General features: G+C 41.4%; 1 protein-coding gene across 8 annotated transcripts; it reads right to left on the reverse strand.

The window, feature by feature from the left end:
• Positions 1–4616: 4616 nt before the first annotated feature.
• Positions 4617–21529, reverse strand: EFS (embryonal Fyn-associated substrate). 8 transcript variants are annotated; one of them, XM_073671063.1, is made up of 9 exons: positions 21136–21286; positions 20834–20916; positions 17636–17817; positions 16171–16228; positions 15765–16079; positions 15565–15675; positions 14377–15360; positions 14200–14277; positions 4617–5598 (listed from the first exon to the last, which is right to left on the reverse strand). In XM_073671063.1, exons 4-9 carry the CDS (start codon positions 16189–16191, stop codon positions 5179–5181), a joined length of 1929 nt encoding a protein of 642 aa, XP_073527164.1. In that variant the 5' UTR covers positions 16192–16228; positions 17636–17817; positions 20834–20916; positions 21136–21286; the 3' UTR covers positions 4617–5178. The 8 variants fall into 8 exon arrangements, with proteins under 8 accessions (XP_073527164.1, XP_073527160.1, XP_073527165.1 ...); XM_073671059.1 differs by lacking the exons at positions 16171–16228; positions 17636–17817; positions 21136–21286 and adding exons at positions 16916–17188; positions 21362–21529; XM_073671064.1 differs by lacking the exons at positions 17636–17817; positions 21136–21286 and adding an exon at positions 21362–21527.
• Between the last annotated feature and the right edge of the window lie 5794 nt (positions 21530–27323).

Below are 27323 nucleotides of genomic sequence, written 5' to 3' on the forward strand. Positions count from 1 at the left end.
TAGGCAAATACAAATGCAGAAACGCACAAGAATTGGCCATGTCCGTATTTTTTCTGCGAGTAAAATCTGCGCAGAAAAAATCCTGACCATGTGCACGGAACTTGCAGAATGTCATAGGAAGTCATGGGATAAGGTATGCAATGCGTTTCTGGAGCGTATACGCGCTGCAAATACGCACCAAAAAATGCACCAAAAACGCATCGTGGGCACACAGCCTTACCCTTGTAAAATTGTTGTGAAAAATGTTAATTTTTTCCTTCCACATTGCTTTAGTTTCTGGGAAGTACCTGAAGGGTTAATGAACTTCTTGAATGTGGTTTTGAGCACCTTGAGGGGTACAATTTTTAGAACGGTGTCACTTTTGGGTATTTTATGTCCTTTTAACCCCCTCAAAGTCACGTCAAATGTGATGTGATCCCTAAAAAATGGTTTTGTAGATTGTTCTAAAAATGAGAAATCGCTGGTCAAGTTTTAACTCTTCTATCTTCCTAAGAAAAAAAAATGTTTAAAAAATGATGATGTTATAAAGTAGACATGTGGTAAATGTATTCATTAACTATCTTGTGTGACATGACTCTCTGGTTTAAGGGCTTAAAAATTAAAAGTTTGAAAATTGCTAAATTTTCAAAATTTTTTCCAAAATTTTTTTTTGCCAGTTTTATAGGTCAGGTCGTTCTGGACGCGGCGATACCAAATAGGTGTACTTTTATTGGTTTCTTTTTTTTTTCCATAATAAATATTATGGGTTCAATATATTTTTATTTTTGGGGGATTATTTTTTTCTTTTTTTTTTATATTTTTACAATTTTTTTTTTTTTTTCACTTTTCTACTTTTTTTTTTACTTTTACACATTGTCCCACTATGGGACTTTCACTTTTTGCAGCCTGATCGGCTGCATGGCATAGAGAGCAGCAGCTTCCTTTGTCATGCAGCCTGTCAGCGCTGCACACAGGGGAGACATTACTTTGGTCGCGCACTGCGCATGACCAAAGTAACGTCCTGCCTCCTGGTGACCCGGATGTTGTCATGACGACATCGGGTTGTCATGGCAACATCCGGAAGCCGCCGCAGACATCGCTGGACGCCGGCAGGAGAGGTGAGTATACCGATCACCTCCCCCCTTGCCACCGCAATGCTGCAATCGACTTCGATCACAGCATTGCAGGGGTTAATGTGCCAGGAGCGGTGCGGGACCGCTCCCAGCTCATAGCAGCGGGTGTCAGCTGTGATAATCGCTTGTGTGCGGGCGCGATCGCAGCGCGCGTAAGAATACGTAGCTGGTCCATAAGTCCCAGGGCACAGCAACGTACTATTACTGACATGGTCGGAAAGGGGTTAAAACAAGTCAAAATGAGGCTCAGTATTGTGTATGACCTGTCTGTGGTGCAACGTGACATTGGTGGATGGAGCAAGACATGATGTCCCAGATGTGCTCAGGTCTGAGGAACGGGCGGGCCAGTCCATAGCTTCAATGCCTTCATCTTGCAGGAACTGCTGACACACTCCAGCCACATGAGGTCTGGCATTGTCCTGCATTAGGAGGAACCCAGGGCCAACCGCACCAGCATATGGTCTCACAAGAGGTCTGAGGATCTCATCTCGGTACCTAATGGCAGTCAGGCTACCTCTGGCGAGCACATGGAGGGCTGTGCGACCCTGAAAAGAAATGCCACCCCACAACATTACTGGCCCACTGCCAAACCGGTCATGCTGAAGGATGTTGCAGGCAGCAGATCGCTCTCCACGGCGTCTCCAGACTCTGTCACGTCTGCTCAGTGTGAACCTGCTTTCATCTGTGAAGAGCACAGGGCGCCAGTGAAGAGCACAGGGCGCCAGTGGCGTCCTTTGCTAATCCTGGTGTTCTGTGGCAAATGCCAAGCGTCTTGCACGGTGTTGGGTTGTGAGCACAACCCCCATCTGTGGACGTCGGGCGCTCATACCACCCTCATGGAGTCGGTTTCTAACCATTTGTGCAGACACATGCACATTTGTGGCCCGCTGGAGGTCATTTTGCAGGGCTCTGGCAGTGCTCCTCCTGTTCCTCCTTGCACAAAGGCAGAGGTAGCGGTCCCGTTGCTGGGTTGTTGCCCTCCTACGGCCCCCTCCACGTCTCCTGGTGTACTGGCCTGTCTCCTGGTAGCGCCTCCAGCCTCTAGACACTACGCTGACAGACACAGCAAACCTTCTTGCCACAGCTCGCATTGATGTGCCATCCTGGATGAGTTGCACTACCTGAGCAACTTCTTTGGGTTGTAGAGTCCGTCTCATGCTACCACGAGTGTGAAAGCACAACCAACATTCAAAAGTGACCAAAACATAAGCCAGAAAGCATTGGTACTCAGATGTGGTCTGTGGTCCCCACCCGCAGAACCACTCCTTTATTAAGGGTGTCTTGATAATTGCCAATAATTTCCATCTATTGTCTATTCCATTTGCACAACAGCATGTGAAATTGATTGTCAATCAGTGTTGCTTCCTAAGTAGACCGTTTGATTTCACAGAAGTTTGATTTACTTGGAGTTATAGTCTGTTGTTTAAGTGTTCCCTTTATTTTTTTGAGCAGTGTATATTATGGGTGGGATAACATGTTCTGCTTAATGATATCATTGGGATTTAAAGTTCTGTGACTTTGTTTCTTATGGTATATCCACATGGGACATTTTTGCATCAGCAAAGTCAGCATTATAAACGGTGAAATCGACTGTGAAGATATGCAGGATAAATTGACAGGCTTTGGCTGTCAAATCAACTGCAGTACTCACTTAGTGAACTTTCTCTGCAGCATGTGGATGACATTAAGGTTATGTGCGCATGTTCAGGATTTGCATGCAGAAATTTCTGCAGTGTTTCTGCAAGGTTCTGCATCTCTTGGCAGCAAAAACGCTGCGAAAAATTCCACACGTTTTTGATGCATTTTCATGCGTTTTTGCCTGCGAATTTGCCATGCGGTTTCTCCAATGCATTTTATAGGAAAAACGCACAAAGAATGGACATGCTGCTTCTTTTTCCGTACATGAAATTCTGTAAGGAAAAATCCTGATCATGTGCACAGATCTTGCAAAATCTCCTAGGAAATGCTGGGACAAGGTTTGCAATTCGTTTTTTGGGTCCAATGCCGCGTGGATTTACCACATCAAAAACGCACCGTGTGCACATAGCCATAGGGTTCGCTCACGCTAGGGTATAAATCTGACTAGTGCAATACGAGAAAAAAAGGGATTACACTCGGACCAATTTTATTCCATGAGGAAGTGCAGATCAGCCTATTCTTTCTCAGCTGTATTCAGCATGAGAAAAAAAATCACAAAATCACTAAATCTCATGGGTGTGAGAAAAAGATCAGATGCAATACAGACCATCAGTATAGCATCCGATTTTTAAGGATACATTGCAATTCTGTAACATAGGAAACTGTAAAAGATTAATTGCTGCTGAGGAAAACAATGGATTGCATATGGACAGCCTACGGATGACAAGTGAGGAAAAATCGTACCACTTTTCTGGATGAGAATGGGACTTATTTTTTCTATGCTAGTGTGAACAAACATTTACTAAAATTTCATCCACATTGCTGATACCATAATATACAGCAGATTTTTCCATCTGCATAACGATTGGTGTCAGCTGTACTTCTAGTGGTGCCTGCACGTAGGTAGGGTGTTTTCTTTAAAATGTATGGCCCACATTTACTAAGATTGTTATTTTTGTCACCAAGTATAACCAGTGTCACTGGGCATTTATGGGCGTTTCATTAATTTCCTAAACAAATCAACTCTTCCGGTTTCCATACAAGATGGATTTCTTTCTGCAATGCTTTAGTGGTAGTTGGTACAGGTTCCCTGATTCTTGCATGTGCTTGCTTTATAGATGGTAAATTATACCTTTATTAATAACCTATACCATATAGAAGTAGACATAGGCAATACAATAATAATTGCATGTACCTGTCACACATCAAATATCAAAAAGATGTATAATGCAGTTCTGAATGTGACACCGAAGTTCAGCGTCAGTGCTGTCATTTCAGTTCACTAGAACTAGGGGGACACTGGATACACTGAAGAGCTGGATAGTTGATATGCCCATCTGAGATCTTCTAAATATGATTAAACGGAACCTGTCACCATGAAAGTGCAGTCCAATCTGCAGGCAGCAAATTATAGAACAGGGGGAGCTTTTTTTTGTTTTGTGAGAAAATACTCAGCATAACCTGTGTATTAATCTTTTAATTCTCTGCTCTTTCTGGAGTTTTTTGTCCAATGGGCAAAGACAGCTGTCAATCACTGATGGGACTGCCCACTGGACAAAAAAACTCCAGAAAGAGCAGAGGATTAAATGATTACTACACAGGTTATGCCGAGTCTTTTCTCACGAAACTATATATCAATCTACTATGCTCCCCCTGCTCTATAACCAAGGTGCCTGCAGATTGGACTGCATTTTCATGGTGATACCTTTTACAGCAAAAGCCAAATTGGAGACATGGTGAACAGACCAAGGACAGATTCATAAAACTGTTGGCTGCAGAAAGTTGCACTACCACCGCACAGCAAATTCTGTATGTGACTGTTTTCTGCTGGGCTTAGAGGGTTACTTAAAGAAGCAGCTCTAGGAATATTTTGTATGGAAAGCAGCATGTGGTTTCCCCTTTATTTTACAGCACATTTGGAAGATATACGTTATATCTGGTGTAAAGTTATTAGCTGCATGCTATAATGCACAGTGCCTGCAGCATTCAATGGAAATTTGCCCCATCTGGTTGAGGGAAAGGGTGGGGTGGAATCCCGAGTACTCCTCTTATAGCTGATGTGCATGTTTATGATGGCAGAACATTGAATGACACTAGTGGTCACCTTGAGAGTCATCATCCACAATAGCCGGCCCTAGGGTGGATTTAGAGAGTAGCTCTAATCAGTTTGCCATGTTGTAAAGTAACTAAGGATATTGTGTTGTCCTTACACAAAACAGTTAAACGCACGAGAATGGCTGACCTGAGTATACCAGACATTTAGGCTTCTGTATTGAGATTATCACACGAGCCAGTTTGTCCTATACAAAATAAATACTTTAAAAACAGGGAAAACAATCCACAAAATGTCCATAGACGTTGATGTGTTACATTGTATTACTCCAGCTATTAACCCATTCCACTCCGTAACACTTCAAATGTCCATGTCTCAGCTGGCCATCTTCTGGAGAAGGTCAGTGAAGCTTTGTGCACAGGTGCATAGTACAGAGACACTAACCGCCATAGCTTTGAGTGCAACAGGAGATGGGTACAGTGCAGCAGCCTCCTTAGTTGCTAGTACTACTTCCTTAAGTGCCTGGCACAGGGCACCTCCTTCACCTGTTAGCCTAGCCTGAATTTGGTTGCAACTAAGCAGTCGACCCAGTGTGTCCCCAATAAACACGAGCTTGTGTGCAGCGATCACCAACTGCTTTCCGTGTCCTACAAAGACACGTGGAGGTTGAGAACTTGCACTCCCAAGGAAGGTGTTCACACAAGATTGAAGAGTCTGTAGATGTCCATGGCTTTGAGAAGCATAAAAACGAAGCAAATGCTGATCCTCTTCAGACGCTTCTGGGCAGGTGTCAATCTTGGAAAAAATAAAAAAATGTTCAGTACTTGTAAAATGTAAGAACATGTAAAAAGGAGTACATTGATAAACTGGCCATTTCCATAATTAATCACTCTAATATTTGCAATATGTTTTTTAATTTTACTTGCTTATATAGCGCCATTAATGCCACAGACCTCATCATCACTGTTCCCATTGGATCTTACAATCAAAATTCCCAATCAGTATGTGCTTGGAGTGTGGGAAGAAACGTGAGAACCAGGAGGAAACCCACGCAAACATGGGGAGAACATACAAACTCCTTACAGAGGTTGTCTTTGGTGGGATTTGAACCCAGGACCACAGTGCTGCAAAGCTACAGTGCACTGTTTAACAATCTTGCATGTTTTCATTATATCTATCTTACCATCCTTGAGGCACAGTTCAGGTAGATAATATCCTAAATACCATTGTGAACTATTGGGAACGGGGAGCTGATGTCATACGTTTACAGTATAACCATATTCCAAGCAGGACTGCTACTTATGAGACAATCGCACAGACCAGGATGCTGTGGTGTTCATCAGAATGTATAGTACAGACCAAAAGTTTGGACACACCTTCTCATTTAAAGATTTTTCTGTATTTTCATGACTATGAAAATTGTACATTCACACTGAAGGCATCAAAACTATGAATTAACACATGTGGAATTATATACTTAACAAAAAAGAGTGAAACAACTGAAAATATGTCTTATATTCTAGGTTCTTCAAAGTAGCCACCTTTTGCTTTGATGACTGCTTTGCACACTCTTGGCATTCTCTTGATGAGCTTCAAGAGGTAGTCACCGGAAATGGTTTTCACTTCACAGGTGTGCCCTGTCAGGTTTAATAAGTGGGATTTCTTGCCTTATAAATGGGGTTGGGACCATCAGCTGTGTTGTGCAGAAGTCAGGTGGATATACAGCTGATAGTCCTACTGAATAGACTGTTTAGAATTTGTATTATGGCAAGAAAAAAAGCAGCTAAGTAAAGAAAAACGAGTGGCCATCATTACTTTAAGAAATGAAGGTCAGTCAGTGCGAAAAATTGGGCAAACTTTGAAAGTGTCCCCAAGTACAGTTGCAAAAATCATCAAGAGTTACAAAGAAACTGGCTCACATGAGGACCGCCCCAGTAAAGGAAGATCAAGAGTCACCTCTGCTTCTGAGGATAAGTTTATCCGAGTCACCAGCCTCAGAAATCACAGGTTAACAGCAGCTCAGATTAGAGACCAGGTCAATGCCACACAGAGTTCTAGCAGCAGACACATCTCTTCAACAACTGTTAAGAGGAGACTTTATGCAGCAGGCCTTCATGGTCTGCTAGGAAACCACTGCTAAGGACAGGCAACAAGCAGAAGAGACTTGTTTGGGCTAAAAAACACAAGGAATGGACATTAGACCAGTGGAAATCTGTGCTTTGGTCTGATGAGTCCAAATTTGAGATCTCTGGTTGCAACCACCGTGTCTTTGTGCGATGCAGAAAAGGTGAACGGATGGACTCTACATGCCTGGTTCACACCGTGAAGCATGGAGATGGTGTGATGGTGTGGGGGTGCTTTGCTGGTGACACTGTTGGGGATTTATTCAAAATTGAAGGCATACTGAACCAGCATGGCTACCACAGCATCTTGCAGCGGCATGCTATTCCATCCGATTTGCGTTTAGTTGGACCATCATTTATTTTTCAACAGGACAATGACCCCAAACACACCTCCAGGCTGTGTAAGGGCTATTTGACCAAGAAGGAGAGTGATGGGGTGCTACGCCAGATGACCTGGCCTCCACAGTCACTAGACCTGAACCCAATCGAGATGGTTTGGGGTGAGCTGGACCACAGAGTGAAGGCAAAAGGGCCAACAAGTGCTAAGCATCTCTGGGAACTCCTTCAAGATTGTTGGAAGACCATTTCCGGTGCCTACCTCTTGAAGCTCATCAAGAGAATGCCAAGAGTGTGCAAAGCAGTCATCAAAGCAAAAGGTGGCTACTTTGAAGAACCTAGAATATAAGACATATTTTCAGTTGTTTCACACTTTTTTGTTAAGTATATAATTCCACATGTGTTAATTCATAGTTTTGATGCCTTCAGTGTGAATGTACAATTTTCATAGTCATGAAAATGCAGAAAAATCTTTAAATGAGGTGTGTCCAAACTTTTGGTCTGTACTGTATATCCTTGTGTAATTACAACATTTCAGCTAAAAATATACTTTTTCTTGTGTCGACTTCATTTTTTGACTCAATAACTTGTAATTAACTTTATTTTTACACCATAACACATCAATCTTAAAGGGGTTGTCATTCCCTATGTTTGGCCCCCTTAACATAAAAAAAAGCTTATACTCCCCTCTCGTGCCGGCGCCGTTCCAACAGTAGCTGCACTCCCACCTCCTATTAATTACTTATATATCTGAAGGTGGGGACAGTGACGCCAGCGCTGATTTGGCGCAGGCCTCATGTGTCATAGCAACCTCAAGTGAGCCCCGGGAATCCTAGTGCAGACACCACTGAAATGTCGTCGGCACAAGAAGGGAGTATAAACTTTTTTATCTTAACGGGGTCAACCATGGGGAATGAAAAGGGCTGTCCAAGTTGTGGACAGCTCCTTTAACTGCATATACAGTAGCAACATCCTTCACCGGAGTAAGTTAAAGACTTGTAGTTGGCATAAGCTCAAGTAGTTTAGAGCCATAATATCATCACCCAAAGTAGCCTGTGAGGCCAAACTGTACCTCTGTGTGCGATCAATTTCATATGGAGGGTTTCAGGAACTTGGTGCTTATGAGGCATAAATGTTCAGTTCCCCCTTTATCTCATTTATAGCCATAAGAATACCTCCCAGCGTTGGTGACTAGTCCTGAAGACTTTCCAGTCACACAGCTGCCAAACCAGTGGAGGGCAATGCACCAAGTGATAAAATGTCTATGTCAGCTATAATGGAAAGTCCCCATACATGGAAGAGACCGCACTGGTGATGTTCTTTGCAAAATACAAAACTGCTTAAAATTAACAATTTTTCAAATTTTTATGTAAAGTAAAAAAGAAAAAAGTAAAGCAAAAATGTATAAAACATAAAATCACCAAATAATGGAAGTACTCTTGACAGAAGAAGAGAGGTCCTGCTAATGCATTTAGGGAGGAGGCATACTCACACAGCAGTAGAAGCTGCTTCTTATTCCCAATGATATGAGACACTGACATTAATTAACCAACGTGTCCTCCATATTTTTTTTTATTAATTACACCCTGCTGTTTTCTGAAGAGATAGCTGCAGGAAATCATTACATGACTTTCACGGTAATTGTAGTGATTCTAGTAGCAGATATGTATGGGTAGAAGGTTCTTCATAGAAATAAAACATCAAGTTGATAAAAAAATATTAGGAGCTAAACAGATATCTAAGAAATCATTCGTCAAACCATTTATGAGCCCTACTTACGTCATCAGGATTGTAAATTGGTGAATCCCGACTTACAACCACTCACGCTATTAAGATCTCATCCCTCACACTATGACACCCATGCATCTAGCTGTACTATGGATGTGTGTGCTTCAGGCTACAAGTACTTTATACTTTGTAGCAAAAATGTAGCAAGTTAAATAAAAGAAAACCAACATAGAACAAATGCAACATTTTTAAAACTTGAAATGAAAGAGAACCTGTCATCAGATTCATGCAGCACAAATCCGACACTGGCTGCACGATTGCAACCATGACTGTATTACACAAAATATGAGAAACCGGCAAGGGACTAGTGGCCCAACTGCATTTTTGTCTGTTTTTTTGTCTAGTTTTTCATTTGTACCCAACTCTTCTTTTAATTTGCACCTCTACTAAACTCCATTTTGTGTGTTAGCCTTGTAGTCAGAGAATAGATTGTTCAGATGTTTTGCCGTTTAATCATTTTCAACTTTTCACAAGTGATTTTATGTATGTCAATTATTGTGGAGCAATTTGTGAATCATTTCGCTAAACCTGCAACAAAACTTGGCAAAAAGGTCTAAAAGGGAACCTGGTTTTCTCCATATGAACTACAGTTGTGCTCGAAAGTTTACATACCCCAGCAGAATTTTTGCTTTCTTGGCCTTGTTTCAGAGAATATGAATGATAACAAAAAAAACTTTTTCTCCACTCATGGTTATTGGTTGGGTGAAGCCATTTATTATCAAACTACTGTGTTTTCTCTTTTTAAATCTTAATGACAACCAAAACCATCCAAATGACCTTGATCAAAAGTTCACATACCCTGGAGATTTTGGCCTGATAACATGCACAGAATTTGACACAAATGGGTTTGAATGGCTACTAAAGGTAACATCCTCACCTGTGACCTGTTTGCTTGTAATCAGTGTGTGTGCATAAAAGCGGAGTGAGTTTCTGGGATTCAGACAGACTCTTGCATCTTTCATCCAGCTACTGACGTTTCTGGATTGTGAGTCATGGAGAAAGCAAAAGAATTGTTAACGGATCTATGGGAAAAAGTAGTTGAACTGTATAACACAGGAAAGGGATACAAAAAGATATCCAAGGAATTGATAATGCCAGTCAGCAGCATTCAAACTGTGATTAACAAATGGAATATCAGGGGCTCTGTACAAACCAAACCACGGTCAGGTAGCTCAACAAAGATTTCGGCCACAACTGCCAAGAAAATTGTTTGGGATGCAAAGAAAAACCCACAAATAACATCAGCTAAAATTCAGGACTCTGAAAACTAGCGATGTGGCTGTTTCAAGATGCACAATAAGGAGGAACTTGAAGAAAATGAGCTGCATGGTCGAGTCACCAGAAGAAAGCCATTACTGAGCAAATGCCACAAAGCATCTTGCCTACAATACGCCAAACAGCACAGAGACAAGCCTCAAAGCTCCTGGAACAAGGTAATTTGGAGTGATGAGACCAAAATTGAACTTTTTGGCCACAACCATAAACGTTACATTTGGGAGAGAGGTCAACAAGGCCTATGATAAAGGAACACCATTCCTACTGTAAAGCACGGAGGTGGATCGCTGATGTTTTGGGGATGTGTGAGCTACAAAGGCACAGGAAACTTGGTAGAAGTTCAAGGAAAGATGAATGCAGCACGTTATCAGCAAATACTGGAGGCAAATTTGCACTCATCAGCCCCGAAGCTGCTAATGGGACCGGAAGCTGCTAATGGGACGTACTTGGACGTTCCAAAATGACAACGATCCAAAACACAAGGCCAAGTCGACCTGTCATTGGCTACAGCAGAACAAAGTGAAGGTTTTGGAGTGGCCATCTCAGTCTCCTGACCTAAAATATCATTGAGCCACTCTGGGGAGATCTCAAGCGCGCAGTTCATGCTAGACAGCCCAGGAATTTACAGGAACTGGAGGCTTTTTGCCAAGAAGAATGGGCAGCTTTATCATCTGAGAAAATAAAGAACCTCATCCACAACTACCACAAAAGACTTCAAGCTGTCATTGATGTCAAAGTGGAGAATACACGGTATTAAGAACTGGGGTATGTGAACTTTTGATCAGGGTCATTTGGATTTATTTTTGTTGTCATTAAGATTTAAAAAGAGAAAACACAGTAGTTTGACAATAAATGGCTTCACCCAACCAATAACCATGAGTGGAGAAAAAGTTTTTTTTTGTTATCATTCATATTCTCTGAAACAAGGCCAAGAAAGCAAAAATTCTGCCGGATTATGTAAACTTTTGAGCACAACTGTATAAGCACCACATTTAAGCCCTCTTACAAATCACTCCAGCAATCTGTGTATAAATTACCCTAGCTCACCTGCAGATCAATGAAGATACCTTTCATAATTCTTCTGCGAACCGGTCTGATGGGTGTTGCAGGTCTACCTGCGCAGGTGCGCTTCACTCTGGCGGGACGAGCAAGGCACAACTGCATATGTGTGTGTTTCAGCTAAACAGACTTGAGATTTGCAGCGCTGGGTGGATGACATACGAAACGTAATCCACATTAATCAAAACAGAAGGTCCGATGATTGCAGAGAGAAATTGGAGGCGCAAAGCACAGACCTGAGACATCCAGAAGGAGCAAGGGGGGGGGGGCTTATACATAGATTGTTGGAGTGATAATAGGGCTTAAAAGGTGGTGCTTTTTGTTCATATGGGTTAAAACATGGTGACAGGTTCCCTTTAAGGCAACAATAAAGTCTTCTCCCTACCTTGCTCCAGGTGACTGACACGTCTCTTCTTATGTTGACACCTGTCAATCATGGGATGCGGGGAGAGGAGAAGCCAGCAGGGTACAGCATTGGACTAGTCAGTTAAGACACATAGTGCCTGATTCTATAAGACTGGTAAAAGTATACTGTCTTAATGAAGTGGTGTGGCGGAGTAAGAGGCGCCTAATTCATTAAGTGGCATATGCCACTTAAAGAATCAGGTGCATCTTACAGCCTGCGCGCTTTGCCAGAAATATTACTCCAGTCACATCTGGTAATGAATTAGATGGTCGAGCGTTGTCCCGCCGGGACTGGCATGAAAATGGCAAAAGTCGGAAAATTGTTGCGCAACTTTGCGTTACACAAACATTTTGCGACCTTTCAAAGTATTCTACCCAATAGGCCCCAATTCATCATTGTTGTTTCTCAATTGTTGGGGGGAATAATTATATATGTTTTAGTGGTTTTAGTGTATGCACATTTATTTTCTATAAGATTTGCAAATTTTTTTAAAATGTTTCTTCTTAGTCTTTTATTTTTCCTCAACAACTTAGATTCATAAAATGCAAGCTTTACCAGATCATTTTTTTGTTCATCTCACTTCAGTCCCCGCATGGGGTAAGGTTTCTGGCAGAGTTTTTAAAGGGAATCTGTCAGCAGGATTTCACCCCCCCCCCCCCTCAAACTATTTATATGTGCATGTAGCCCTTTCAAAGACATGTCCATTAATACCTTCACAGTCTGTTCCTCCTCCTTCTGCGTGACAGATGGCCTCTATGCTGTGTGACTTCAGGCAAATGAGCCGTCAGTCAAGTAGGAGGAGGCAGAACAGGGCGGGGAATAGAGCTGGAGTGACAGAGGCTTTAGATCTTCCATAGCTCTTCAGTCTCATATACATATCAATTCAAACGCTAATTTCTCAGAAAAGTACGAACAGACTCGCCATGTAAAGGTATTTCTGGACTTGTCTTTGAAAGATCTACATGCTGATAAAAATCGTTTGGGGAGAGGGGTGTAATCTTGCTGACAGATTCCCCTTTAATTTGGCGCATTATTTTAGACAAATGCGCAACTTTTAAAGTATTTGCGATTTTTTGCACTAAGTAGTTGCAAGAGATGGCCAAACACAAAAATAAAGAACATTTTTTTAATTCATGAAGTATTTGGGAAAAAAAACATCAGAAAATACCACTAAACAAAAAAGTGACTTTGATAAACCGCAAATGATGAATAGGGGCCATAGTCCATGGCTTTTCAAAGTATGTTTAGTCTGATACACTGAAATGTTTTATTGTATAACATACATTGATGCAATCATGCAGCCAGTGTCTGATACTGCCCTTTGTCGAGATAGCATGAATCTAGTGACAAGTTCACTTGAAAACTACAAGGAAAAACAATGCTAAAAATACATTAATCTAATTTAAGTATTTAAATCAGAAAAAAAAAATTGCTCTCCCTTTCCTTCAACTGAATGCCAGCGATCTTCCCTCAAGCTTTTTAATAAAAGATCCACTAAATATCCAAGAAACTGCTAAAATAAGAAGTCTCAGGAGGCCTGTCAGTTTCTTTGATGCAGGCAAGGACCCATCCACTTGAGGTTCACAGAGAGAATTTTCCTTTACATCATAAGAGGAGATACCTCTCCAAATTGTTAGGGGCTTAAGGTGCACAGCATATTGTGCATACAGACTACAGAAATGTAAATCCGGACAACACTACATAAAGTTTAGACCTGATTTGAATAGAAAGCAAACAATGGCTAGAAGTAGAAAAACTGTAGGGAAACAAAAGCGCACAAGACCATGGGATGATACCCTTTTGGGTACAAGGAAAGCAAAAGGAAGGTCCTCACCTAAGCAGGTTGTGCAGGCACAACTCCTATGAACACCTGAAAATATCAGCTGCTGTTGCCTGGTGGAAGGGGGATGATCTCCAGGATAGTTGACCAATTTGGACGATAACACAATACCAGGCTGCGCTGCTGGAATGAAGAATCCTTAAGACCAAGATGAGTTGAATGTTTATTTTCACAAGGCGATTCAATGCTGGACTAGAGTCTTTTTCAAGTGATAAAACGAAGCAATTGTTTTTTTTTTACTTGAAAAAAGTGGTAGTCCAGCATTGAAACACATTGTGGAAAAAAAGAACATTCAACTCATCTTGGTCCTAAGGATTCTTCATTACAGCAGCGCAGCCTGGTATTGTATTGTATCGTCCAAAATGGTCAGTAATGGCTATAAGTCATTTTCACACAAGTCAAGGTTGGTGACCATACATGAAAACCTTCATCTTGGCCCTGAGAAAGTCAAAATTATCCAAACTTGACCTTGATGCAGGAAAAGATTTAGCTGTATTTCCTTATAGACAGATACAGTTTATATAAGCATATTGGCTTTACTTTACCAGCCACAAATAACCAACTTTTACCTTTCTCTCCTGTAAAGGTTTCTGATCCACAGTCTTCTGTTGGTCTTTGGATTTCGGAGTGGTTTGCGCATTTGTACCCTGGTAAAAAAACAAAAACAAATCAAAATGGTTTCTTTAAACCAATAGGTACCAGAATCAAGAAGGTGACAAAGGATTAATGTATGAGCTTTAACGCACCTGTAAATGGACGTAGTGATTGTCTCTGCATTGAATCCTCTCGTATTCACTGTCAACATCCTCCCCTGGATCACTAGGTGTGCGATGAAGGATAGGTGGTGGTGGCAGAGGTCGATCCTGAATGCTGCCCTTGCGATGCGATGCAGGAGAAGCACTGGGAATGGCAGGAAGAGGCCGTCGTGAAAGGCTTTCACTAGAAGAAAGCCGTGGTCGTGGGAAGAGAAGCGGTGCATTTGCATTCACCAAGGCCACTATACACCCACTCTGCTCCTGAATTAAATGAGTCAATGATAACAACTCCGTGCCACCATCCTGTACTGCCCGCAATGAATGTTCCAGTTGCTCAAAATGTCCAGAAAGTTCTCGATGGAGCGATGGATCTGATGCTTGGCAAGAGTGGAGAAGAACAATTTGCGCCAATCCAACAAAATCTTTAAGGACTTCAACACCTTGAGTGGTTCCTTGACTTTCTACACATCCTCGTCGTGTACCTTCCTGAGGGCTATCTCTTACAATTATCATTGCCTTTTGTAATTCTTGATGCTGTAGTCGCAATGCCTCCACTGTACAAAGCCCATCAGTACGAGGATCTCTAGTCAAAAGGGATGGTAGACTAGACTCTCTACTTCCACCAGAATCTACAGATCGACCACTGCCAGTGCTTGAAACTGAAAGACGGTGGGTCTGTGGTGGGTCAGTGGGTTCTGGTAAGTGACCACAACTAAGAATATCTTCAGGTGCTTCATATAGATTATGAAGACCAGACACTCGTTTCAGGTTAGAGGGCATGGAATAAATCCCCTCATCTTCCTCATTATCATCTAGTGGTACATTTTGAAATGTTGGTGGCACATCATAAATGTCTTCTGGAATCTCTTCAGGTGGTGGTACGGCATCATCCTTCACTTCTTTTAGTCGCAACACAGGACTATCATACATACTAGAATGTGTATCTTTCAGTAATGATGATGGCATATTGTAAACCTGCAGGACATGGGTAGAAAAATAAAAGTATAAATGAGATGGCTCCTATACTAACTGAAATTCCCAGTCAAAATGCATACCGATGCATTGACATAGTTTGATTGATGATGATGCTTAACACAAAAGCCCCTTTTCTAAAGTCATGTAAGTTAGACCATGTAGCTCCTCCATTTTATCAGGACAGGGATTTTAGATATTTCTCACCTCCTGTGGGTCAGGCTGAGGCAGCTCAATCTGACGTGGAGAGTTATAAATATCATTGTCAGATGTAGGTGGTGATATACAAAGGCGGGCGATCGGTGGAACTTGATATACCTAAGAGAGAAAGGAGAAGAAAATTAGTCTCTATAACTATTTCTGCCATCTTATCAATCTATTGAGTGTGTTCTGAGCCTTCATCTTACCTCTGTACATGATGGGCTCTCTTCTTCATCTTTATAATCTTTTTCTTTGTTGTCAGGGTTTTGCAGTTTTGACATCACAACAGTAGCTCCAAGAAGTCGAGGTGCTTGGTATTCATTTTCCTGTGATTCTGTCACCGGAAGAAGCCGTAAACGGTTTCCAGGAGCAATTCCCTGCTTCCCTTTAAGCGAGCATCTCCACCATCCACTAAGAGTCGGAGGGTCTTGATCTAAAACCAACATCACGTCACCTCGACGAAAACTAAGCTCTTCAGGACTCTCAGCAGCATTGTCATATAAGGCCTGTGCCAGCTGTGCCTAAATGGAAATAAATGTATATTAAAATGGAGATGCAGGAATCAGAAGAGAAATTCTACACCAGTCTGACAAATGACTACATGGTGCACACCTGTTGGAGAACACCACGCATGCTACTCAACCATCTTGTTGTTCTGCACCCTGGTCACCTAATCAAGAAATAAAACATACAACCACAAAAAAAGGTGGGGACATACTGGATTCATGTATGTACATTTTTTTTTTTCCATTGCAAAAAATACAATAATTACGTTAATCATAATTAAGTTGACTATGGCGCCTTTACCTTTTTCTAATACTGATAATTATCAGTATTGGTAAAAAAGTAAAGGTGCCAGTCAAAACCATCACTAATTGTGGAGACTGGGATGACAGACTTTAGGTTATGTTGCTCCTTTAAAATATATAGGATTTAGATAATCACAATCTATTTTAAAAGAAAATTAAAAAAACACCCATCATTAGCTAATTTACATAGAGAATGTCCCTGAAGGCAACCCTGAAGTCAATGGCATGCATATTAACTCTGGACAGAAGATCCTGCAATACAAGCAAACCGAGATAATGTCCACGGTTTAATGATACATCAGATACAGACACACCCGGCTGTAATTTGGATAATCTAGTAATCTGAAAAGCACAGGATTTCCAATATTAAAGGTGAACAACTGCATCAGTCCAGAGACGACAACTCGACAATGAACAGCATTATTCATTGAACATCTCAATCTGGAACCTCAGGATGCTGTGAAGCTCATCGCGACCTCTACATACACAAAGCCATCCTTACTTCGGAAGGTTAATGCATCAGGATTTGATATGAGCCCCTTGCTTACCCTGCCATGTCTTTCTCCCATTGTACAGAAGGCTCCTGTCTCTTTAAGAGAACAGAACATGTGGAGGTGACATCATCCCCGATACAGAATAAAGAGAAAGAGAGCACTGTGTCCAAGTCAATGCCCAGTATAAACCGGATCAGAAGCTGCTCTCATACAATTTGTAAATTAGATAGACATGACATCCCATTTGATTCTCCTCATACGTCACCATCGGGCTTCTTAATCTGCCCTTCAAACAGCCAGCTAGTCATGTCCTGACAACGACAGCTCCTGCAACATAATACCAAATCTCACTGACATGCTTATGGAAAATGTGCATGCACAAGCTCTCCTCTCCCATGACTAAACCCCAACCCCCTTCTCAATCCTCCAGTTGCTCAGACTAGAGGACAGCTGGCTGCCTTCAGAATGGGAATGTATAGCTCTGTGGCCATTGGGAGGCTCCTTCTTTCAGGATGTCTTGGCCTTTGTGGATAATTTTGGACAGCATGATCTTACATTACACCATTAACTACACAGCAGAGAAAAACCACAATTACTGGGATAATGCAACGTCTTCCCAGAATAATCAGGGTGGAAGCACTTAGAGGAAAGTGCATATCATTCCAAGCTCCGGCCAACAGGCAGAACTGCTGAAGTCTGGAAAATAAAGCATTTCCTTCAAACATCAGAAGGTCGCCTATACCTCCTTCACTTGTCTTCTGATGTGATACTTACAACGCTGTTCAAACTTTTCTGGATTTTATCAGTTTCTGGAAAGAATAGGAAATGTGGTGGCCATTCCTGCTGCTATAGGGGTCATCATCCAGTGTCAGTGGGTGCTGCCAGAGGCAAGTACTGTAGCAGGACATGCATCGTCACAGCATTTCTGAAAGCTGGGTTACAGCAATTACTCTACGCTGAAATTAGAAACAAACGTGTATGGACCTGTTCACATCTCCATTCTCAGTGAGAAAGGAAGTATATATCCCAGGAAAATTTTCTAACATATAGCAGTCATGCCCACAAGTCCCAATAGGTACTCCATACAGTGTACATTTCTTTCTAAAGTGGGGGAAGGAGAATAATGGACGATCTGACATATACGTAATGTGCATGTCTGACTTGCCTAACCTACTTCAATACCATCACAATCATTTCTCCTATCAGGGTTTTTAAGTGACTAGTGATAGTGGATTTGTAAGCAGTCCTAGACAAAGGACATTGTGATTACCTGGTTGTGCAACATGACAAGCGCCATGTGATGTCATATGGACAGAAATGCTGCTAAACAACAACACTGCCACCAATCTCAGTAAAGTTTCCCGTGCACTGTGAATAGCTATTCTTCAAAGCCACTTCCACCCCCACATGCACGCTTGGCTGAGTGTTCATGTGTTCTCAATGGGGAGAGAGGATTAGGCAGCTGCTAGATACCTCTAACAGCAGCTGATCTCTATAAGAACAAGAAATCAACAAGATGAATACACGCTAAGGGATCAGACGGTCCCTCAAAAAAATGGAGGTTTCAGGAAACTTTACTTCTACATTTTATTTTAGCATTCTTTAATTAAAACTGGCCTTCGGCAACATGACAAGCGGAGAATGCGAGTTTGCTGCCAAATGCTGAGGGACAAGTGCAAGAATGTTCACTGAAATGTAGAAAATCTCAGCAGAATTGGGGCATGTGCACATCATTTCGGAAGAAAAAGAAGAACCAGGCCAAGTATGAAGAGCAAACTAGGGAAAGGGTCTTCTTTTCCAGGTGCCCTTATTGCTTATGACTGCAGTAAACATTCAGATTTACTCTTCACAACCTAATTATTACCAGATTTTTATTTCTTTATGATACATTTTGGCTAGCACCACATAACTGGGGAGATAGATAAAGTTTATGTCACACTTCATCATCCCATAGCCTTAAAGTATTCCTTTACACAAGAGGAATTATTTTTGCACTCTATACAATGAGTCATGTCAGCACTGCGTGTCCATTAGAACTGTAGCTAATTCCTATACTATTAGTAAAATTGTTATTGCCATGCCATCTGAATTTGGCCTCTTAGGATCCTTGAAGCATGCACATTTGGACCACCCATAGTTCTACAAAACCAGACTTGGACCTTTTGTCAGTGGCGTAACTTGAAATTCTTGGCCATCAATGTAAAATGTCCGACAGGGCACCCTACTGTCATAGGTCTTTGATAGTACTAGTTTTCTTATATGGGCCAAAGGAACCTTTTGCCCCCCTTTTGCCCAGGTGCGACTACAATCCATGCATCTGTAGTTATGCCCTTGCCTCCTGCAGTTCTTCTGAACTAATCCATGGTGATCTAAGTATTGAATCTGTAATACAGAAGCTAAATTGTTTCTGTAGTACAGCTGTGTGTAAGCAGCCTGAGCCCATAGTAATGACGCATTTTAGTGTTTATCTTAGCATCGAAATCACCAACCCTCCCCTTGTTGGTACAACTATTTCCTAAAACTTTGGTCACCAACTAAATGCTCCTTACACTCAGCCAAATATTTCAAACTACCAACGAACTATGAATCCGTGACTAGAAAAACTATTCTGAGTATCTGCCAGTAAAAATAAGAAAGGTGGCACTCGCCGTCCTTTATTGTATATAGATTAAAACATGGAAGCAGGAGAATTATGTGGACACATGGTGGTCCACCATGTGTCCACGTAATTCTCTTGCTTTCAGGTTTTAATCTATAAACAATAAAGGATCTTTTAGGGGATGGCGAGTGCCACCTTTCTTATTTTTACTGACAATATTAGATTTACTATTTATTGATGTTGCATCCGAGGTCCCATTGGTTTGGTGATAAAAAAAAAAACCACATCCATGAAACAACACTGTTCTGGGGAGGTTGATTTTTGGTGCCGGTTTTTCTTCTCTTTTTCTCTTATATTCTGAGTATCTGATGGTCATTTCCAGAAATGCAACCATCAGGCAGGGGTTTCCTCTTGTATAGTATGGAGCACTCCCTCTACATGGCGGTAGTAAAGGACACGTTTCCCTAAGCAAAATGGTATTTTAAATGGCACCAAGAATGGCCTCCGCAAGTACTAATACTACAAGTAATAATTTCTAGGTATGGACAACTAATTTACATAGGTTAAAACTACAAACACATGATAGAAATCCAGGCTAAGGGATTACTTCCTGATTGATGGGGTCTGACGACTGGGACCCCCACCAATCCTGAGAACTGAAGAAGAGACATGTCTGAATGGAGCGAGGTTGAGCATGGGCACCATCACTCCGTTCATTCTCAATGGGGGTGCTGGAGATACTTTTAGCAAATATATGTATAATGGAAGTTTATGGGCACACTAAATGTGTGTGTTATTGGACTTTTTCTAGCATATACACTAATCTTTTGCCCCAAATGTAACGTGATCATACAACCGGTGTAACACTAAAAGGAGAGAATAAAGGGAGGCGTAAATAAAATTATGCTTACGATCATTATGGTGCAAGGTAAAATAATGCGGAGAAGACTGGTGACTCAAATCATTAACAACGGTATAATTAGAGGAAGAACTTTTGTTAAATTAATCACATGTCATCCTAGGGAGCCGGACTATTACGATCATCGAGATAGATTATTAAATCATAGGAGGAAAAAAATTCTAAATAAAAATAATAGAGATTTAGAAACCAAAGGAGAAAAAAAAAAAAAAAAAAAAAAGATGGAGATTAATAAGTAAAACAAAGGAAAAAAAATACAAAATAATATTAAAAACAAACAAACAACCCCTGGTGCCTGTCTCCAGCTCCATGCTGCACTTACACCCTAATGATGTCACCCGCTGTGACTTTCCCCATACACACCCCACACGTAAGCCGAGGACAAACACGGGAATAACCCGGAGGACATGCCCGGCCTGGGCCATACAATCACTGACAAGAACTAGTCACTTACTGGCATTGCGTCCTCTGTGCCAGTCACTCACATGCCAATGGAGTTTCCCCAGAAAAAATAGGTGTCCTCACACAGCCTGGCACCTGGAACAATGCAAGACAAACAGAAACTGTGAAAATGTCCCACATCCCCGGCTATAGGAATCAGGGCAGAGCTGGCACTGCCACCTGCCCAGGAGGAAGGTGAATGAGCACAAGGAAGTGACTCCAGGGGAGGTGGCATGGAGGGCACAGGGCAGGTAAGGGCAGGCACAGTCCTGAGGGCAGAGGACCAGCAGCCAGAGCAAAGAGTGGGGGTCTCACCTCAAAAGTGAGAGTTCATCCCAAGTCCTGGGTCTTGTCCTACAGCACAGAGCACGGGAGGAGGGAAGGACACTGCACAAAGGTGGGGGAGACATGGGAGGAGGAGACATGGCGGCGGGAGGGGCTGAAATACGAGATGAGCCCCCATCTGGCCAATTGTACCAGCAACAGAACATGGAGGAGACTGAGGGGGCGGGGGATGGGCGCTCATTAACACCTTACTCACCGAAGGCACGGTTAACCCCTCAGGTGCCAGGATGTCGTGGGGAGAGCCCCGCTGGCTGCAGATGTGCTGGAGATTTAACCACCTGTGTGCCGGTTTAGTCATACAGTGAAGTGAGTTGCCGCAGAGCCAGGCTGCTTCCCATGAAAAGCGGCTGGGAATTTGGTTTTCACGAGAACAGTAGTTTCTTGTATGAAGGGACAGTCAGCACCAGCCTCCTGCCCACACTCATCCTCATACACAGGGGTCTTCTGTTCTGCCCTCCATCCCCCACACCCGCTCCTACTGCATCACTGAGCTGGAGGACATGAGGAGATAGATCTAATATGGATATACTTAGATATGTGTATTTGGTAAATCTACCAAGCACACATATATTTATACTCTATGTATATATAGGAGGAGGTTTAAGTGCACATTATGTATCCATCTCTGAGCTGGCACCCATGGAAGAACATAAAGAAAATATATATACATATGCGTCTGTGTGTGTGTATATAGAAATATATATATACGGACGCATATATATATTTATATATATATTTATTTATGTTCTTCCACGAGTGCCAGCTCAGAGATGCATGTATATATGTGCATATGTTTGTACACTTAAAACTCCCACTATGCATTATATACCATAAGCATGAGGTCTGGGGGGGTTAATAAGATGTCTAGTTGGCAGAACTACATTTATATTATTTTTCAGCACCAAAGTCAATAGAGTTGGCACAACCATCACAAGTTCTTTTTTCAAGATCTTTTGTTACTTTTTTCTTCCAGTCTGTTGTCGTCTCTTGGTGAAATAGTGGCAGCGGCTTGTTCTCCTCTCCCAGTTGATAACACATGTAGGCTGGCAGAGTGGGCACTTGTACGGTTGATCCGCTGTCCGCTGAACATGTATGTGGGCATCTTTAGATCTCTGCAGATGCACACGGAGGCCACAACTTCCCACTTTTTCTTCATGCTGTGGACTTGTAAGGCAGTCAATGTTTTAAAGGCTGGAAAAGCATTTTTTTTTTGTAATACACTGAAGTGACTCCTTGCGAAAATAAATGACCAAATATAGCACAAGGCAACTACATATCAATTCCTGAAGTGCCGTCTAATTATACCACAGGGAAGCCATCAATAATAAAAGTCATTTGTAATAAAGTTTCTTCCCCCAGTTATGGGTTTTATATTTAAAATATACCATTAGGTCTGACCTTAATAAGATCGTAACAGAAGAGAGGCATGGACATAATGGGGAGATTTATCAATACCTTAGTAGTGCGACGTTGCCATATTTTTTACCGCCATAAAACAATACAAGACCTTATGCTGCTTTCTAACAATTTATGAATCTTGGTAAGAAAAACAATCTGTTATTTTCTAAAGGAAAGAATACAAAACAAAAATGGCAACAATTAGAACAATTCCATGTCCCCGAAGCTTGTGTGATGTTCATTCCTCTGTGACAGCAATAGGGAAAATGCCGCAGGTAAAACCACATTCAATTATATCACAAACACATTCTTTAAATACAGTACAACAATTGTAGTTTTCATAGAAACAGTTTCAAGAAACACTAGAAATTGTTACTAGAAAAAAATCAAAACCTACTAACAATTGTGGCAAAACCACAGTTAAAACACATATATTCCTCCCAACATCCCATACACTTTTGCCATGACCATGTGTGCTTATGTTCCCAATGAAGACACATGCACATGTGCCCAAGATGCCCAACCCTTCTTTCCTTCATCATCTGCCATCAGAGGAGATACAGGACATCCCCCTACACATATTAGTGGGTTGGACAGACAGTCATGTAATATTTATGAACAGCTTTATGGGTTTTCGCCCCACTCTATTTTCAGAAATGTGGCCCAATAGCTTAGCTTTAAAGTCTGTCAACATGTACAGGTAGCAGAAGTCGGCCAGTAGCACCATAGTACATACAATGCAGAACAAAATGCTTGTATTCTACTTGGAAGGATAGAGACCCTTAGAGGAAATAACTTTACAGCAACTGTTCACACTATTCGATAATATCCAGTTCAATCTTTTAATACTTTTGACTTGTACATATATTGCAGCAATTGTATGACTGATACAAATAGCTACTAAAATTAAGGAGCCATATTTAATATAGAGATATATGATCGCAGTATGTAAAAACTTTTGTGAAATCTGTTTTTTGTGATTGAAAATGGAATGCACTTTAATATAAGTACAGTGTTATATAAGCAATGTAATTTCATTATTAAAAAAAACTGTTTCATATCAAAACTTAAAAAAAAATTAAGTTTCTACCAAGAACTTATGCACACTGCAAAGTATGAAGTCCTATATGAACCAGCCCTAGCAGCACATGGAGTCAACCGTGTACTCATTCAGCCAAAAGCCATTCCTCCCAACCTTCCATTCTACATGCAGGTATTCACCAGATTAATGTTTGCGCAGGCGTGCCGCTCATTCTGGCAGCGTCACTGCGTCTCTGTGCGATTCCCGGCTTCAGAGGTTCGCACTGCGCATGTCTGCAAGTTTAGAAGATGGTACTTTCATAAAATAGAGGGGTATATTGTAGCCTGGAGGAGTAAAAAATGGCATTAAAAATCTATCTCATTTACAAGGGCTCATAAAATAGAGCCTGGAGAGGTATAGTTTGGCCTAGGCTATTTTACACCCCAGGGTATAGTTTGACCTAGGACAGTTTATTCCCCGAGGTACTGTATACTCTGGCCTGGGCAAATAGGAATACTTGTTCCTTTTCTATAGCCCCTTCTAAATAGCCAGGCAAACATCTTGTTCTCGGCAGCACATTGCCTCATGTAAACAAGTGATGTGCTGCCGATAATATCATATGCTGTATACACAGAACAATTGTATTAGAGATTGTTCTGTGCAATTACAATATTTGTCAGCCTGTCTAAACTGGTTAGTAATTGAAAGCCTATCAGTTTGTATGTAGTTGTTTAACAGCCTGAATCGGCTTCTTAGGCTACAGCCCCACTATTAGTATTAGTATTTTTTCTCAGGAGTGGGAGCCAAAACCAGGAGTGGGTGATAAATGCAGAATTGGTGACTTGTTTCTATTATAGCTTTTCTCTGATTGTTCCTCTCCTGGTTTTGGCTCTCACTCCTGAGAAAAAGTACTGACCGAATACTGACCAAATACTGATAGTGGGGCCATGGCCTTAGCATTGGATCAGCCATTAGTTCACACAATGATTTGGGGTACACGCTTTTTTTGAATGTTCAGAGAAACACATCATGAAAAAACTTTACCTACAACAGGTTGCAGTTTCAAAAAAGCAACAAACTGAACTACTATGTGTGGAGATATTCATATTTTCTTCTTATAAACTAACAGCAAACATCTGGCCTCTCATTTGTACACATACGTCATACAGAACATGTAGAAAACATAATTCTGGCAATGTGCATCATTTCCCCAGCCAAAAAACACAGCAGAATGCAGCAAAAAGCACCAATACACCATTCTATGATTCTCATTGGCCATATTATATACTAAATTCCATATCCATCACCACTTTTATACAATCAAAATGAGAAATAATATATACAGATATTCACATAGATATCCATCCTTCTAAAAGTGCTGCTAAATTATCCACCCCCAACAAACAGCAGCCCACCCCCATAGAAAACCCTTAGTAATTAGATGTCGTGAGTGCATGCTGCTTAATGCTGACAGTGCAGCATGATGGAGTCCTCCATGCTTCTAGTTCTCCCATAGTGCTTTATCAAAGCTAGCCTCTGAGCTCACAGAGACTCATTACCCCATGGTGGCAGCTTGCAATGCAAATGAATCACAGTGAGACCAGGCCTCAGATATCCGTATCTCACCAACTGAGCCTACATAAACTTCTTTGCTAATGTTATTTGTGATGGGTGGGAAGGACAAAACCTAAAATGTACTCACATTTTTTTTTGAACCAGCCAATGGTTTAGCACCACTCTATTGTCAGATATGTGACTCAGCAGCCAGGGGCATTCATAGAAATCATGGGGCTCTATAACAGAAGTCCTAATTGCCCCTCAGCCTTAAAAAACAAATGGCTGAGTAGGAAGGGTCATGGCGAATTGGTGTCGTCACAAAAGGATGTATCTCCCAGCTTTTAAAGATAGTTATAGGGACGTATATTATGCTTACAAAGTAGTTTTGCCACTTTTGAAACCTCTTAGGCAACGTGCACACGTTCAGTATTTGGCGAGGTTTTGACCTCAGTATTTGTAAGCCAAAATCAAGACTGGAAAAATCAGAGGAAAAGTATAATAGAAACATGTCACCACTTCTGAATTTTTTACCCACTCACCAAAACTCACCAAATACTGAACTTGTGCATGTGACCTTAGTGTTCTCACCCACTATGTTACCCTTTCATGGCCGCCATAAAGTATGATGCTAACAGAAAGCTCCCTCAAGCGGTCGTGCAGTGATGAGGAACAGCATTGGACCCATGTTCTAGGGATCAGTGCAATTACACCTTTTCATGGGAGAAAAACTACCTTTTAGTAGCCTTTATTTACATGGGGCAGAATCAAATGACCATTACCGCACTGTAGGAAAACCTCTTGCAAATACATGCATAATCTGCATTGGTTTTATAGCATTTGAGGTCATGACTTAAATGGAATCGGTCACCATGTTTTTATCTTATCTGCGAGCAGCATGATTTAGGGGCAGAGACCCTGATTCCAGTGATATACTGTATCACTGATGAAATAACTACATTATCTGCTGCAGATCTACATTTTCTCTAAATACTGAGCTCTATACTGTATAATCCTGCCCACACCACTGATTGACAGCTTTCTGTGTACACTGTGCATAGGCAGAACGCTACCAATCAGTGGTGGGGGCAGGGTTATATGGAGCTCATGAATACAGAGGACTACATGGCAACAGTTTAATAGTTCTCGATTGATAATCTCCTGCTGATAAAACAGTGATTTTATAATTGCAGCAAGAAGCCCAGTAAGTGACACATCACTGGAATCAGGGCTTATGCCCCAACATTATGCTGCTCTCAGATTAGGTGTCAAAAACCTGGTGACATATTCCCTTTAAGAAAGTCAAAATCACTGTAAACCTCTCTTCCACCCCATTCCGAACACCATCATTGTTTAATAATGTGACTCAACACCACCTGTTATCTCTCAATATGGCCTTTGAGCTAAATGCTAATTGGGCATCTCTAGCATAGACCATCTGCTGCTCTTGGTCACTTAAAAGGCTACCCATGAAAATGTCTCCTCCCATGAAGTCCATTCTGTACCACAACTGTCTCCATTGTCTGTCAGCTGTCTCTACTAATACAATAAGCTTGATCTGTCCAAGACTGAACTTCTTGTGCTCCTTTGCTATGACTGTACAAACCACGAGACCATTGGTGATGTATGCTTATATCTGTATTCCACTCACCACAATGAGTCCATAGAAGAACACAGCAGCCCTCAAAAATGGATTAAAACTATGGAATTGCCTACTTTTTATGTAGTCACGGAAGCAAAGATTTCTCTTAGTTTACATGATGGCAATGGAATATTGCATTGTTCATCTGATAACCTTATAAATACGAGAAGATTTTATTAGGAGGATTTTCTTCTGGCCAAAGAGATGCTGCTGGGAATTTAATTTCCTTCCAACTCCCTGCTCTGTGATCTGAACTCGAGATAATGAAGGAAATGCTGTTTATGTGAACACGTCATTTATTTATTCTGAATATCATATGTGCAAAAGAATCCAAATGTTGTGGATTTTCTGTCCCTTTCGCTTGCCATAGACTACAATCAAAGACTGCGACTTGGATGTGACTTGTCTCTGATTTGGCTGGTGTTTTTTTTACAGCAAAATCACAAATCTAAAATAGTTGTGCGACAGCAAGTTGCAGACAAATATTTTGGTCAAAGGCTTATCTGATAATTGCTGTTGCCGCATAGCCCTAACCACAAAGGA

Source organism: Phyllobates terribilis, unplaced genomic scaffold, assembly GCF_046119375.1.
Source record: "Phyllobates terribilis strain yellow unplaced genomic scaffold, ASM4611937v1 Scaffold_1__5_contigs__length_1240528914, whole genome shotgun sequence".
Classification (NCBI taxonomy): domain Eukaryota; kingdom Metazoa; phylum Chordata; class Amphibia; order Anura; family Dendrobatidae; genus Phyllobates; species Phyllobates terribilis.